We start from the raw sequence: 17,259 nt of genomic DNA on the forward strand, positions 1-17,259 counted from the left end.
TGAAAGTCACGTGTACTTCACATTGCAAGAGAAAGCAAGGCTCAAAGAATACATACATAAAAACCACACGCTGTCTGTGGAAAAGAAATATACAAGACATATTAGGTACCTCCTAGGAATCACTTTCCTTCTGGGGAAAAGTCTGATCCTGCAGTGAACCTATTTACAGACAGAGACTACATGGCCATGAGTAAGCTACACACGAATGACAGAGAAACATTCTCGCTAAATGAAGCCACACATCCGTCTGCAGAACAACAAATTATATGTAGTACACGCGTGACAAAAAACGAGTTGCATTTTCAGGCATAAAATCATATACGGTACCTTACCAACACAACCAAACACGATCCCAGTACACAGCCACACACCTGACTTGCAGGTGTGTGGCGCCCCGAAAGGGAGGGCATGACGTGGATGAGGAAGAAGGAGACTACTGCCCCGGTAACATAATTGTATCCAGGAGTCTGCACAGCGTCATTACGGACCCTCTCCTCCAGTGTTAGTGCTCATTAGGACCCGCGTGCTGGCCTGGTAGTCATAAGGCTTGTGGTTGTTTGTGCCTGTGTGAGTATGTCTGTGAGTCTGTTAATGTTCTGGTGTTCTTTTTTCACGTAATATTGGTTTCAGAACAGTGTAACTAAACAGTGACTCTTTCTTTCACTGCATAAGATTTAGTAATAGATATACCCTGCGTGCTCGTATAAATAACAGTAAGTCGGCATTATCTCACAAATAGTTATCTTCACCACCATTTATGTCACAAAACCACCAGCATAACTTTTTCACTATATTTATGCTGGACTTTTCTGCGTGTTCATGATCTGATATTACAGACACCTCACATGATCCCTTTAAAATATTTTCCCCTTTAACTTCTCTGTGAATAACTCATAAGGCATCACTGTATACTGTCTACGTGCCGACCAGGATATTTGCTGGAAAAGAAAAAAAAAACACGAATAGAACTAGCATATGATCACTGATTTCGAAAGTATTTGTGTGTGTGTGTGTGTGTGTGTGTGTGTGTGTGTGTGTGTGTGTGTGTGTGTGTGTGTGTGTGTGTGTGTGTGTGTGTGTGTGTGTGTGTGTGTGTGTTTGTGAGTGTGTGTGTGTGGTTCGCCAGCACATCATCTGACAAATGGTGATGTTTATGGTGACTGCATCAGCGTATGGGGACCTGATGACATTGTGTTCCCGTGAAATTCTATCTTACACATCCTGCCACCTCACACCACCAGCCACCACACACCACATCCCACCACACGCCACCATTGCGGGAGTTCTGAGACATTATATCGTGAAATTACGCCTCGTTTTAGAATTTCAGCTCGTAAAACACAACATTTGGAAGAAACATTATTCCCACGTGACTCACACTTGAGACAAAGCTTGCGGAGGGACGTACACTTCGTCTTTAATATCTGTAGCTCTCAAAACGAGTGGATTACGAGAACTTACACGCTTAACTGTTGGTTCTTATGGAGTCAGTAAATAATAATTCTATCTACGGCTTTACACATACATTTCCCTATTACAATTCGCTTCTTTTTCCACCGTCATACTCTTCTCTGATTTCTCGGCATCACCTCAAAATCTTGATCTAATATCATTCACGTCTTCTGCTTCCTCAATCCCTTAACTGTATGAAAGAACAATAATATTTTATACATGAAAACACAGTGCAAGGTTACCCGATGACCAGAACAGAACACGAGAGAGAGAGAGAGAGAGAGAGAGAGAGAGAGAGAGAGAGAGAGAATTGCCTCACTGATAAACCTGGCTAAAAATTTGTATGCGTTCCATGCAACAGGCTACAGATATAAACGTAAATATAAAAGAGAAATTATTTAGTCACCTAGAAAGACAGAAGTGTTAAAAATAGTATGTTTCATAGTGAATGTGTGGAAGTAACAGGATCCAGCGTGTGAAAGCTTGAGAGAGCCGAGTGGCAAAATGTGAGCCTGTATGATTACGCAAGAGGAAGTAAAAAATGCTGTGTGTGTGTGTGTGTGTGTGTGTGTGTGTGTGTGTGTGTGTGTGTGTGTGTGTGTGTGTGTGTGTGTGTGTGTGTGTGTGTGTGTGTGTGTGTGTGTGTGTGTGTGTGTGTGTGTGTGTGTGTGTGTGTGTGTGTGTGTGCGCGCGTGAGAGTAATATTTTCCATGAAAGAGACGTAGGCTGAATGAATACAGGTCATGCAGCGTGAGAGCAGGAAGGGAAGAGAGAGAGAGTTTTGAGTCCGTAGAATTTTATTGGTAAGAATGCTTTGGCGTGGACGATAAAATGAATACGTGAGGGACTAAGTGCGTTTACGTGAGCTGTGTAAATTAGAGCATGCATGGGGGGGATGAGAGAGAGAGAGAGAGAGAGAGAGAGAATGTGTGTGTGTGTGTGTGTGTGTGTGTGTGTGTGTGTGTGTGTGTGTGTGTGTGTGTGTGTGTAGTTAATAACGCGTTTTGCACTATCAGACAAAGGTCAAATAAAAAATCTTTCGAAGGCAAGTGCTGCATGCCCCTGAACAGCCGTGGGGGCAAGGATCAAAGGAAAGGACGTTTTTGTACTTGAAAATAAAACCATCTCTCCAGTGACCGATGTTGCCAAACGTCAAAGGAGTTTCTCGTGTGGCAAAAGCTGCAGAACAACGTTGGGGAAGAGAGAGTTCCATAATGTGATGGTGCACTTTTTTTTTTCTTTTTTATGTGAGGAAGAAGGAACCAAAGGCAACGATCCCGCCAAGTGAGACGTGACACTGTTCTCACTTGGTCATAATACTTCCACTGTTTGCTCGGGTTCCTCGTAAATAGCTACCGGTTACGTGTATAATTTGGCCTAAACTGTTTTTCTGGGATGAGAGAAACCAAACTTCATATATTCATTGTCAGTCGTAGATGACTAAAAGAGGAACTGCTGTGAAGTCGGCAACCGTTCTCTCTGCAAACCTGATTGTCTGCCGTAAGGATCTTCGTTCAGTTGAAAGGCCTTTCTAAGACGACTTCATTGTGCTGGCGTAGAGTTGAGCTGACCCCAGTGTCAAACAAAATGAGGGTTTCCTTTCTCGTTTGATGCATACCCTCAAACAATCAAAATACTCTGCTCCAACCTCCCCACTCAATGAGGCCATGAGTCTCCTTAAGGATATGTTGATTCAGACTATCTGGACTGAACGGAACAGTCCATATTTTAAAAGCTAGGTGCCACAGCAATTTCAATTAAACTACAACTGCTCTTTAACAACAAGCATGGAAATAATTTGCCACATAATAACGTTGAGTCGACATTACATAAGCATTCTGTCCAATTAAACTTTCCATCTCCATCTTGAATGCTGAACTGTAACAAGACAAGAAACTAGCACTAAAATATGGTGATGGTCGCGAAAAAAAAGTGTTATGGATGGGATGTAGAGCCGTAATATGATCTTATTCTGTCACTGAAATACGAGAAATCTATCCCAATCTGGCGAAAAACCTCCGACAAGTTAAGATGGACTAGCCGTATTTTACGTGCGTCTGCCAAGAATAAATTATTTCGCTTTAAAACCATGCCCTTCAGCTATTTCTAGCCTACTGCCCGAAGCACTTCACACCTTCCCATCCCCTTGGACCTTACTCCTGCGAGTCTGGGAGGCATTCATGTTTCCCTTCCTAAATGATTTATCTTGCTTGTTATATCCTCTTACGTTATTCATCAGTTTGTTGCAAATAACCTACAAGAGGCAATTAATGTCAATATGGCGAAATTGAAGAATAATGGAAACGATGCTGGAAAACAAAGTAGACGAGAATACGGACACGTATCGCTTTCCATCCTTAGTCTCCACCGACACTCACTAGATCTTCCCTCTGTCCATTGCCCCCCTTCCCCCACTATCCTCTTTTCCCTCCTGTCTCCCAGCTACCAGTCCCTTGATTTCCCCATCCCCTTATCCATGTCCCTCTTGAACCTCTTCCAAAAGCAACCTAAACATCCCCCACCCTTTACTCCTGACCCCTCCTTCCCCCAACAACTGCCTTGATCCTCACCCTCTCATCCCTATCCTTCCTGATCCCCCCACCTCCACCCCTACCCTCAGCTCACCAACAAAGCTCACGTTCTCATAAGGGCTCTCGTTTCCGGGGCTATTGTTGCCTCTGAAGCTGCGGAATCGTCTCTCGCCGCTCCTCCAGAAGTGCTACTCACAGTCATAGTTTTCACGGCGGACCTGTGCTTTCGGGATGTTTTTGATGCCCCCGTGAAGTGTCTGCTGGGGAGTTTTATCTACGGGTTACGGGCAATCAAGAAGTAGTTTGCCTTTAATGGTCACTTCTCTCCTGTCCGGATTTCGGCGTCTGATTGCAGGTGTGTAAGTTAGATAATACGAAAGGTCCCAAGGGCAGAAAATGGTTATACTGGCGCACTTCACATAAATACCGCCCAATTGCCTATCCACACACCTTGAATAATATTAATCTGATATGGATTCGCTGGCTGCCTTTATTAATACAGTACATGGAAGAAACCCTATAGCACTGTACAGGTACACACAAAGTTCATCATCTATTCAAAAACATTATCTTTGCTAGGTACCCCTTCACGCTAAGAGGTCTCCTCTAAGCTAAATAAAATAGTTGTCGGTGGCAGGATTATGATAATGAAGACGTCATGTAAGTGCATGGGATTACTGGAGTTCTGTCCAGCCTCTCTACCACCATGGATTTCCCACAGCCAAGAAAAACGGTGGCATTAGCAACTGTAAAACAACTCGGCATAACTCAGTACTGTACAGAGAGAGAGAGAGAGAGAGAGAAAGAGAGAGAGAGAGAATGGTCTGACCGTTGGATAGGAAAGATGCAGGACGTGATATTATTCCTGAACGCATAATGAGAGGTGATCTGGCTGACCTGACCCTGACTGACGGCCGGAAATTTAACTGATGTTCCGATAAACTGGGTGGGAAGTGAGCCTTCCAGTGATGATGTCACACGGCCCCCACACCCACAACCCTCCACCACAGAAGCTAGCACAGGGGGCTTCGTTGCACCTCTTCAGGAGCGATTTATTTTGCATAGTACACTTTAACATCCCCTTATATAAATATACATCGTTTTAATATATACATTCTTGTATCGATAACACACAACACGATACTAAAGTGTAACGTACAGACTATGTCGATAAGGAAGTGACATTACGAAATCTCCCGAGCCACATAGCCTACGACACCCTGGCACCTCGGTCATCCTTCTCCTGTTCACAATGTCACCGGGGACAGATCAGCTACATTTCTTCAGCAAAATAATCAGGACGTTTCAGTACCACATCCTCCTGTGAAGTGTGGTACATAAGAAATATGCACATTCCAACATTTTTCCACACTCATATTTCCGATGAGAATTTTGCCAGAAGTGCATATCGCGTTCACAGTACATTTTTTCTGTCATTCTTTAAGCATGTGGGCATAACTACACGCATATGTCCGGTGTGAGACAGAATCTACACACCTCTTTAATGCACAAAAAGACGAGAATAATGTAGGGTTAGGAGAGCCCATTCAGTCGGATAACGTATTTTTCACTCTTTAATCTGATGTTTTAGATTAGGTTAATGATTATCTAACCCGCCCAGTTCAAAAATTTCCCTAAACTAAGCAGCAAGAATAACAACAAACTGCGCGCTAGAGATGAAAGAAAAAAGGCCCCGTCAACACATGGAAAAGACATCCAGTAAGTCAGGCGTTGTAAAAGTAAACATAACCGGATTGTCTCTTCAGTGCTTGAATTATCTGCCTGGATTACTAGTCACCGTTTTTGCACACAACTAAATTTACAACAACAGTAACTCAATGAACGTCTCGTGTAACTATTGCGCCTCAGTAACTCCCAGTCGCAAGAATTTTTATGTTAGTTTTGCGAGTCACGTGTTTTCATGATGAGAGAAAAAATTAGAGGTATATATGGTTTTTAATGTGATAACTACAAACACACGATTTTAGTGAAATTAAAAAGAAAGACTCCTCTGATGTGAAGGAGGGTAAAATTTCCCCCTGGCGACGTGCTCATTAATGCTAATCGCTTCTTGATACTTGATAATGACCCTCATTCCCTCCTCTCCCTCTGTTGACACTCGCTGCGCCCCTGCCTCCCCCTCCGCACTTCACCTCATAAAGAGAGAAAAGACGACAGAGTGGAGATCCAATACTCTTAAATTAACACAACTGGAGTCCCGCTAATGAGCTCCTTCATTCCCCACTCGAGCAATCTTTTCCAGTTATCTGTATTTTAGTTAAAGTGCACTGCGTATTAGATTTATATGATGGGTGGTTGTTTAAGATTTTTTAGTCTATTCAAAGATACAACGTCCATTAATATCTGCTGAAAGGGTACGTGATCCTTCAGTATTCATAATTAATTAAGGGATTCGTGGTTGTCTGAAATCCGTATCCCAGGCTTCACATCCGACATATAAAGCAGTGTGTGTGTGTGTGTGTGTGTGTGTGTGTGTGTGTGTGTGTGTGTGTGTGTGTGTGTGTGTGTGTGTGTGTGTGTGTGTGTGTGTGTGTGTGTGTGTGAAAATACACGGCGATAGTTATTTTTACACAGGAAAACGATATATTGCACGGTGGTAGATGTCAACTTGGACTAGGCTTTACGATGGGTGGGACCCCTGATACGCCTGTTGGTGCTAAGTGGCAATGAACAGTCCTGAACCCCTTTACCCCGAAGAAGTAGTTTGAATTTATTATGGCTGACACCGAATTATTTTATTTTATTTTTACCTCAGGAACGACCATTCGGGCTGAAGGATTAAATAATTATTGGCAATGATTAATAGGAGTGGTGGACCGTTTCTCTCTTCAATAAAGTGATGAGCTAATTCTCTGACTCTCCATGGGATTAATTCTCAAGCAAATTTCCAAACCAAATACAATACCACCAGAGTCCCTAATACTGGGAAGAAACAGAAGACAAGCTGAGATAATACTGAACTGAGAACATATTATTTTCAGACAGGAGTATAATTCTCTTGAAGCACGACTGATTATATATTGATATGACAGTCGCCAATTCTTTTCCTCAGTCTGGATATAAATTACGAGAAGAGATGACAGATAATTCCAGGTGTCAGAGAAAAGGGCATAAGAGTAGCAGAGGAAGAGTGAAATAAAGACAGGACGAAAGGAATGAGTTGGGCAGTATTATGGAGGTGAAAGTTATGAAAGAGCACTGTTAGAATAAAAAGCTGCACGAGGTAAAATTGTCCATCGTCCTATTTCCCAACACTGCATCACGTAAGGGGTAGCGCTGATTGAATGACCTAACGTTGATTAAAATGTCCTCTAGGCATTTCTCTCCTTACTCAGCTTAAGTCCCCTCACTTCCACGACGCTCTGCTTTTCTTCATATTACACTTTATCACCACCACCACCACCACCACCACCACTACCACCACCACCATCATCATCATTATCATCACCACCACCACCATCATCACATACAGGATTGACTACTATACCTGTGTTGTCAGAAACAGGATAAAGGAAAACAAATAAAGAATATATCACCCAAGTGACCATTTACTCGCCCTACAAGCCATTTGAAGTCTTGGCCGCTCTCAAAATAATGTCTTTTAAAGTGTATTGTTCCTGCCACCAGAACTCTTTCGTCAGTCCTCATTACACAGTCTTGATTAAACCTTCTAACACTGTACTTTCTTTCTATCCTCGTTCCTTCTATATAGTTATAATTCAGGTGAGGAACGAGGTCATGGTAGTAAAACATTGAATCAATCTCTCACCCTCCATTAGCTTGATACGGTCGGACCAACTCGGGCAATTCTTCTTTACGTTTTCCACCACATCAACTTCCATATTGCCTCCATCACGTGACCGGCCATTCGTCTCTCTGTTTCTCGTAAAGGCCACTCTATCAGTCAAGATAAACTTTTGGCTTTGGTCGCAAGATGGCAACTGAAGATTGTGTAAAAGATATATGTTGAAGAAGCACGTGTGAGTGGAAACTAAATAAAGGGGAGTGGTACACAGAATCGGGAAACTAAGGTAATGCCAATATAAAACTGCTTTGGAAACACACACACACACACACACACATACAGAGAGAGAGAGAGAGAGAGAGAGAGAGAGAAAAAAAAAACATAGCAGACTGAGGAGAAAGATAGGCACGCAAGGAATGGAACAAACGCACACAAAGGAGAGAGAGTGAGGGGAAGTCTAGACAAGGGCGAGATTAAGAGAGAATTGAGAGAGGGGAGAGAGAGAGAAAGAGAGAGGGAAGACGTTGGGAGAAGTCGAGAGGTGAGAGATTAGAGGAAAAATATAGAGAGAAAGGAAAAGAAGGAAAAATAAGAGAAGCGAAAAAAGGAAGAATGACAGGAGGGGTATGGGTTCAAGGAGGAAAGTGGGAGGAGAAGCAGGATAGAGAAGAGGAGGCAGGAGGAAGAATGGGAAGAAGAAGGAGGAAGAATAGGCAAAGAGGAGAAAGAAGAGGAAGGAGGACAAAGAGAAATGAGATAAGAAGGAAGAATATGAGGAGAAAGGAGAAGAGAAGGATGGATAAGAGGAAAAGAGTTGGACAGAAGCAAAGAACTGGAGAGGGGAAAAAAAGGGGAAGAGGAGACAGGAGGAGAGGAGAATATGGCAAAAGGAAAGAGGTGAGAAGGAGAAGGGAGAAGGAATGATACGGGGAGGAAGAAGAGGTGGAGGAGGAGAGGTGAGGAGGAGAGAGGGGGAGGAATGATACGGTGTGGAAGGAGAGGAGGAGGAAGGAGAGGTGAGGAGGTAAAATGCTGCTAAGGATAATAAAGGCTGACGGAGGGAGCACGAAGGTAAGAGGAAACTAAGCAATCTTTTCCTCCTTGGCTGGAAAATTTGATACAACCTTAAGTGCACTGCAAGAAGAGCCAGGCAGATAAGAAACCTAGTTATATGAGGGAACTAAACAGGCATTACTTCTTGCTTAGGACACACAGACTGGTTACATGGACTGAAGAATAAACCGCTGATGATAAAACTATACAGAATGGAAGGATGGAATTTCAGACTTACCAAGGAGATGAAAGTGAAGGAAAAGAAGAAACGAAAAAAATGAAGAGAGAGAGACTGGCAAGATGCAGGAGAAGGAGGTGGAGGAGATGAAGGAGAATGACAAGGAGATGGAGGGGAAGAGAGGATGGGGAAGGAGAAGATGGACATAGAGGAGATAAATAAAGAGGAGAATGAGAAGGAAAAGTAAAGAGATAAAGGAGAAAGAGAGTGAGGAGGAGATGGAAGGGGCGAAAGAGACGGGGATTGAGATGGAGGAGGAAGGCAACGAGAGTAACATCGTGATAGACTGAAAGTTCTCCTGATAAGAGGGTGAGCGGAAGAGGATGAGAGCATAGACGAGAGGCCGAAGATGGAGGAGAAGGGAAAGACGGACAGTGAAGCAACGAGATAAGTGTGTGTGTGTGTGTGTGTGTGTGTGTGTGTGTGTGTGTGTGTGTGTGTGTGTGTGTGTGTGTGTGTGTGTGTGTGTGATGGCCTGAGGGAAATGTGGGTGACTGTGCATCAAGCTATTAAATTTACTGCAGTTCTTTTACCTTAACTAAACTCATATTTTCGTTCTTTTGATGCTTACTACTCCAGTGGCAGAGAAAAGACAGTGCTATGGCTCCACATCCTTCCCACAGCACATCCTCGTGACTAACATAAATTTTAGTGTTAATTTGTTGTTGTAACTTAGCATTCAAGATGGAAAGACGGCAATTTTAGGCCAAGTTAGAGCTAAAAAAAAACCATTGGAGGTGTGCCTGTGCATGTGTATGTGATTAGGGAAGACAAGGTTAACGTTTTTTATTTTTTGCCACTTCTATGTTACTGAAACCGCCATGTTCGCTGCAGGACAAGCACCTTCACGAGTGCTGAGGGTGAAAACGCTTGTGTGGGACTATGAAAGAAAGGATTAAGAAAAAATAAGTATTGGATAATGATCACGATGAAAATAAGCATCACAAGCGAACATCCGTGAAATTAACTACCGTTTTCTTTCCAGGGCAAGCAGTGAGTGGTGTGGCAGGGGAGGGAGGGAGTGGAGAGGGCATCACTTTTGTGGTCGCCCCCAACATGGCTCCTGGTGGGCCCCCCCTGCTGCTGCTGTTGCTACTGGCTCTGGCGGCGGCCGGGGTTCAAAGCGTAGCCAGGGACCACAACACTTACACGTGGAAAACAGGTAAGTCTCCCCTCCCAGCTGGAAATCGTGTCCTTAATCCCTTCAGTCCAACGAAATATAGGGTCGTCCATATATAACGCTCCTCCACTCCGTTGGGTGATTTCTGTGTGGTTCGGGGACGGCTCAGCGGCATCAATGTCTCTCCTGCATCATCTCTTAATTTCTTACTTCCACTGCCAAACCCATGCCCACACCAGCAGACTGAGCCATCCTCGTAACCCATAAGATACAGCCACGTTGGTTTCCAGTGAAGCTCTGTTGATGGATCACTCTGTATTTTGCTCGAGGGCATATTTGTAGCTTCGTTATCTTCAGATGATTTTATGCTACGTTTTAAATGGCCTCTGGTAATGAAGAAGTAAGTGAAGATTATAATATGTAACCTCTCCAGTTCGACAATTTTCTCGAGGTGAACGAAAAAAAAAAAAAATGGTCTCGAGGCACTAAGTCCAAACACTTAAAGACATCATCGTAGTGAAGTTATAACAGGATGGGAAGCAACTAAACCAAATAATATCATCCGGCGGTGGGCAGAATAACATGCTATACTTCAAGAACTTAACGACCTGAAAGGGAAGGTCGTGGTTTCATGCTGTAGACAGTCATTCATACAGAAATTGAAGTTAATGGAGAGTGATGAAACAAAATATCATGGTAGCATAACAAGAGGTCACAGCAGTTTGGGGGTAGTTAGAATGAGGTGACCAATTTCTCATGTCGCCATAGAAAAAGTAAGATAGCAAAGGGAAAGGCAAGCTCCAGTTTTACGAAGTTATTATTGACCGATTACATTTTAAGAATTATAACAGCGGAAAAACAGGAGTCATAGCAGTTTGTGAGTACTGTCGTTAGAATTATGTGTTAGATTTTTCATGTCGCTAAGGAATTAAAAGCCAGATCGCGGAGGGAAAGGCAAGCCCCAGTGTCTGACGATCATTTTAACTGTGAAACAAGGGTATAAAAAATGCTTTGTCCAAGTTATCTCGTTATTGGGTATGAGGCGAAACGTGGAATGCAAGCTAACCATGAGTACATTGTGTTTAAAAATGTTCTAGAAAAAAAAAAAAAAGTTTCTTCACATGTTTACGCCTCAGGATTATTTAAATTCCTAGTTCAGGTTACTCTCACAGAAAAATGTACGTGAGTTTAGCTACATTTTTCCATCCTGCATTCTGACGGAACTAACTATTTACACTCCCGGAATACGAACGCATACCGCTGCAAACAACGTCGGTAGAAAAATCCAGACACCGTATTTTTGGCCGTGTTTGGCGTTGGGGTACAAGTGGCAGCCTGAGAGAATAATTTAGCAGTGACATTGATCGTCCGCTGTGCTTACTCCTACTCTTTGTCTGACAACTCCAGCCACCCACACACAGGAGCTCTCCGCAAATAAAGAACTCTTGAATTAGTAAAGCTCTTCATTCAGTTCAGTACTAATTTTTTCTTAAGGATGTGGAGGCAGCATTTTGTTTTTTGACTGAAGAACTCTGGCTGTCTTTCATTTAATCAATTTTTTAGATACCACGGAGCAATAATGAACAGTACACTTACTGAGACAAAGGACATTGAAAACGCTTATCTATACTACACAAAACTCAATCATAGAGAGGGTATGATACAATAATTTTACTAATAATAGTAATATTTTTTTGTCATAAACGCTACTAATAACGTTGGTTCCACAAGGCCCACCGGCGTGCCATAATACTCCCCACTAATATAATCATGCGCCCGTCCTAAATGAGGCAACCTAATCATACATTAAATATGGACAGTGGATATTAGTGCCGAAGTGATGGCATGGAATGTGACTGCAAGAAGGAGGAAAGCTGGCTTAAGAGAGGGAGCTACTAAGCCTATGCATAGATTCAGACACATACAAAAGTAATGCTGAGACATGTGGCAACCCTAATTTCCCCAGTGGAGACGTGGCTATCTGTAGCCCCCTCCTGCTTCTGACGACCCTCACAAATCAGTCAAAATACTACTTCCATAAATTTAGAGGCAGTTTGAGGCACACACAAGAAGGACGAGAGAAACACTTTTCCAAATGAGACCACAGACAAGGGAGCAAGACAGGACTGACACTGTCATTCTTTTCTGATGAGTAATTAGGCATCTGTGTGACCCGATAGTCTTTAGTAAATTTGTTCTCTCAGTTCTCACTGCATTTCCAACTCACTCTAACGTGGTATGACTGACATATATGATTTTCATGTAATCTGTACGATGATTTCCACTATCGCCTTATTTTACCTTGTAACACGAGGCCTGTTACCCAAATGCTGTTTTTTGTCAGTGGATACTAAATGAAGCACGTATACTCGTTGCCAGACAGATGAGGGAATAGTGTTCACAGTGTTCAAAACATCGGTAGGCTGCCTTAGGGTTAGTGAGGTAGGTAGACGGCACCACAGGAGGTCCCTTACCTCCTGCCATGGGCGTCCCTCACCCTGTCATCACCAGAGGCACATGCCCCCTCCCACCCACCACCCATCTCCCTAACCACGTTCCCACACACATGACGCTCACAAATATGGTATCAGCGTTTCCTTCACCACTCGCTATACTCCGTGTGGGGGGAACCTTGAAAACTACTTAAAGGACGAGAGAACCCCGACTTCACTAGCTGTTTTCTTTTCTGTTTTTTTTTTGTAACAGTTGCTGCTACAACTGTCATGAACGCAACTCGGATATACAATGACTATCAACACCTAAAATGACACACTAAGCAATACTTTACAGTAGCTGATGAAATGAAGGGACCTGGAAAAAAATGCAGTAAACTGATTTTGGTCCATAGCAAGCTTTAAAAATCGAAGTTGTAATATTAGACTCTGTCCAAGAATCCAGTAATATTTACAGAATTTGTCAGAGTTGACCCTACACCGCTGAAGGCAGCAATCTTGCGAGGCATAAGAACCCACTCAATATGTAATCTCCCGATGATTTGGTGCAACCCAGAACCGCGGAGGAGGATGGACAAATATTTATCCTAGCAAATGAATCCCCTCCCCCACATTTTAGGCTCGGAAAATTTGAAATATCCAGTGTGGAACGTATCACGGAGAATTTAGTATTAGTATCAGTGCATCAAATTGATACATATATCCGAAAAACATTGGTATGACTTGCAATGATTTTCTAAAATTATACCAAAATCCTAGAATGATATTTGCGTTCCAACTTTTGGGGGTTTCTATTAAATACGAGTTTTAGCATTTCATCAAAAAGTATTTTTGAAACAAGGATTCAGTTTACTACACGCACCGGACAACAATTTCTTACAGTTCGGTCCACAGTACAGTGCGAACGAGTAGTTGCTAGCATCTCGAAAAGTACTCCTGAGAAAGTAGGAAGTAATTCTTCAGATATAACAAACTTCAAAAAAAACATTGAGCCAGACATGGTGACTTTTTTTTTTTTCAGCCCTTTACTTTGAAGTGATATGGGAAATTCCTTGAAAAATTTCTTGGATCTACCCACCTAGTCTTTGCATCAACAAGCAACATCTATGGATCTATAATGGCTAGTTAGCGCCACGACTTATATATCCCTCTCTCTCGTTTACTGACCCACAAGCTTTCACATAAGGGGATTACCATTAACCTTCCTTCAGCGCCAATGCAGTAAAACACCTTCGCTCTTTTTACCGTCCTCCTGGCGACACGGAAACCAAACCCAACCTTGGTGTGTCCAGTTAAGCCGGTGAGGTGAGTGCTTTGCCTTGTAGTCCGGCGGAAGCAAAGCCATCAAGCGCTCCCTCCACTGCACCAAACCATACAATCCTTCCTGGTAATGGTTTTTAATTCCTTTTACCACCGACACGACAGACATTTACCACCATAACACTCGCGTCCCAGATAACGACCTCTAGTTTATTCTTTTAATGGTTTAGTTCGGCCAAAGGGTTAAGACTGACTTTTCAATTAATTCTCGAGTAAATGGAGATAACTTTTAACCAATTCAGTCAGAGAGGTGACTTTTCAATTGAAGAAAATCGTCTGACGTTGACTAGAATCAGAATGAAATGGCCTTGTGTTGAGGGGTTTTGGGTAAATAATACTGTTTTTATGATATCAGATGAGAGGTTATTTGAAAAGCCATGTGTTTCAGTGACATTACAAGACTTGTCAAGTTCCTGAATAAATTAGGGAAAATAATGGATAAACACACACACACACACACACACACACACACACACACACACAAACTAACGGGTGACATAAACGTGTATCCAATTTTTGTGTGGATGCTCTCGCCTGTGATTTGCAACGGGATATTCTGACACCTTAAACGTTAGGTAAATGGATTCATGGCTCCTTCAGGCACTCTATGGATCTTTCCCTTTCCCTGTGTTGTCCACCTTTGTTATTCTTATTTCTTTATTTATTTCATATGGGAAAATGGAAGAGAATGATGATGGTGCCGATTCTCACATACCGAGTAATACCTTCGCCTTTGTTATTGTGTTAAATTTTTTGATTTTGTCCTTTGTTGCATATACGGGTACCATCTAAGGACCACGCTGAAAGAATTTATGGGACTGCGTTTGACCTTTTCATATGTGGTCTGTTTAGCTTTTATCTGTACCCCTTCATATGCCTTTCAGTTGGCGTTTTGACTGTTTGTTGGCATAAATCCTCTTTTTTCTTTCTTGTCTATATTCCATACTCTTTTTTTTCTAGCCCCCTTTCCCTCTCGTATCTTTGTGTCGCCATCTCGCCTTGGCACCTTGTTTTTCTCCTGCCTTCACTATCACTCACATTTCCATTAACTCTCACACTGTCACTTGTACTGAATCATCTCCTTACTTCTTCCATTTTATTGCTCAGTTCCATCTGGACCACTCCGTCCTTTTAGGCTTCACCGATAAATATCTCCCATCCCTTTCTATACACAACATGCTAAATCAAATCTTTCACTGCTCTTTTACTTGGCATATTCAGAGGATTGGCTGTCTTCCGAAACATCATTCTCTTTCCTGCTTCACCCTTCCTCACCCCCTTCTCCCTCCCACTCTCCCAGATTTTCGTTCCTCTCTTGTCTGTCTTCTTTTCCTCTCTTTTTTCCCATCTCCTTCCCATGATGTCTTTCCTTTCTCTTATCTGCCTTCATTTTCTTCTCTTTTTCCCATCTCCTACCTATACTCTCTTTCTTGCCTTTTATCTGTCCTCTTATTCCTCTCTTTTTTTTTCCTGTCCTCTTTCAGTCCCTCCCTCCACTATACGTTGTCATAAACCCGTCTCTTCCTCGGCTTTCAGTACTCTTTTCATCATATCGGCTTCCCCAGCAGACAGTGATCCCATTTTTCTCTTATTTTCTCTTCCCAGTGTTTCTTCCCCTCCCAATATTTGTCTTGCATTCCCGTCTTCCCTGCGTTCTATTCTTTTTACCATCCTCCTGCTCCTTTCTTCCTTCCGGTGACTGCTCATCCTGACCCGCATCCATCGCCTTTAACCTCCCTCCGTCCGGCGTCCTTCCGACAAAGAAAAACCCAACACAATATGCTGAACTCCCCCCAAAAGAAGATACAAGAAGAAAAGGAAAAAGAAAATGGAAAGAAAAAGAAAGGCTGAACTACCGTCTATTGTTTTTCCGCACAAAAACAATTGAGAAAACGGGGTACCATCTCCCAACTATGTTTTAACGTCCAAATCAACTTGGAACCATGCCCTAATCTGAGCTAGTGCCATGGTACCAGGAAGTTTACAGTCAAGAACGGAACTGTTATAATTGTAAGAAAAAATCCAGATTCCGCTGATTCGATAGCAGAAGCGAACGTGAACACATTAACTTCAGGCTGAAATTTTAGAAAAAACCAGAAGAAATGGGCTGTACTTATAAAAATACCTTAAGAATACCGAGTTTAATCGTGACGGTCAAAGACGTATTTGTCTGAAAATTTCTTGCATGATTACAGAAGAAATGACATGACTGGATGCTTGGGTTATACATCCACTAAAAATTACATTGAGTTCAGAATCAGCATTTAAAGAAAATGGATGAAATGAGAGGAGACCTAAGGCGGAATAAGTCGTAAAATAATGTTTGGTGAGAAATTAAACATAGGACGAAATGAAATCTACACTGAGGAAAATTAAATCTTGCCAGGTAAGATTTATCTCAGCTGAACAAAATCGTCTTGTGTCAGACTGAACATATATTACGCAAGTGCGCTGTTAACGGCAATCGGGTTAATCAGCAATGGTTCTTAATAATTTCACCGTTGAAAAATGAAATCGTCTGGAGCCAGTTTAAATAACCCAAGTGTGCCCATGACAATGAAATGGCAAGTTCCTGGAAATACACAAACTCCACATGATGCCACATAATTCACAAACTACAGGACAGCCAGGAAAAGAAGTCGCATGAATAAGCAATGCAAGTAATGCAGGAAAATATAGCAACGGTAACACACGTGCCCTACGGCCGAGACCGAAAGCAAGTAATTTTCCTTCATTAATCTCAGGTCTTACAGAGGCTGGTGTAGTGCCTCGGCCTCAAGTTAGCCTCTGCATATGTTCCACCATTTTTAGCAGCAGTTCCTGAACAAGCCGATACTTTCTCCAACTTTGTCAGCCAAACTTTGTTCACAGTTTCCGTCAGAGATTCTGGGTAGTCTTACTTATACTGACTTATTTTGACTGAAACAACGACTTTTAAGATTTACATATGTCAGATGGAAATTATCATACCGCGTTGAGGGAATTTTGGTAGGCTTCCATGTAATGAGTTACTCTGCCTTAAACGACGACTTCTAAAATCCAGCTATATCACATTGCAATCATCATTTCATTAATTTTAACATACTACTAGATGGACTTATTGCGATGAGAAAATCTATGACAATAATGACACTAAAACTAGAAAGCATTCGGACAGCGCATACCTCCGTCAGTGCTATTGCCGTTAAAAAGGATCAGGATCCGGATTCGTGGAGATTTTTTGAGGAATACATAGCATCCGGATCCTCCCCCAAATTTAATCAATTGTTCCCTGACCCACGGCCCACTCTTCCACAAAATTTTATTGAAGTTCACTGAGAACTTTT

General features: G+C 42.4%; 1 protein-coding gene across 1 annotated transcript in view; it reads left to right on the forward strand.

Annotated features, from left to right (window-relative positions):
- The first annotated feature begins 10,083 nt into the window (after positions 1-10,083).
- LOC145411433 (thrombospondin type-1 domain-containing protein 7B-like) overlaps positions 10,084-17,259 on the forward strand; it is a 169,524-nt gene continuing 162,348 nt past the window's right edge. Inside the window, exon 1 of the mRNA XM_080281473.1 lies at positions 10,084-10,202. Coding sequence (XP_080137599.1) covers positions 10,097-10,202 — 106 coding nt within the window. The 5' untranslated portion in view covers positions 10,084-10,096. The remainder of the gene's footprint in view (positions 10,203-17,259) is intronic.

The sequence above is a fragment of the Coenobita brevimanus genome, chromosome 89, assembly GCF_032717465.1.
Source record: "Coenobita brevimanus isolate Jiangsu-jjx chromosome 89, ASM3271746v2, whole genome shotgun sequence".
In the NCBI taxonomy this organism is placed as follows: Eukaryota; Metazoa; Arthropoda; class Malacostraca; order Decapoda; family Coenobitidae; genus Coenobita; species Coenobita brevimanus.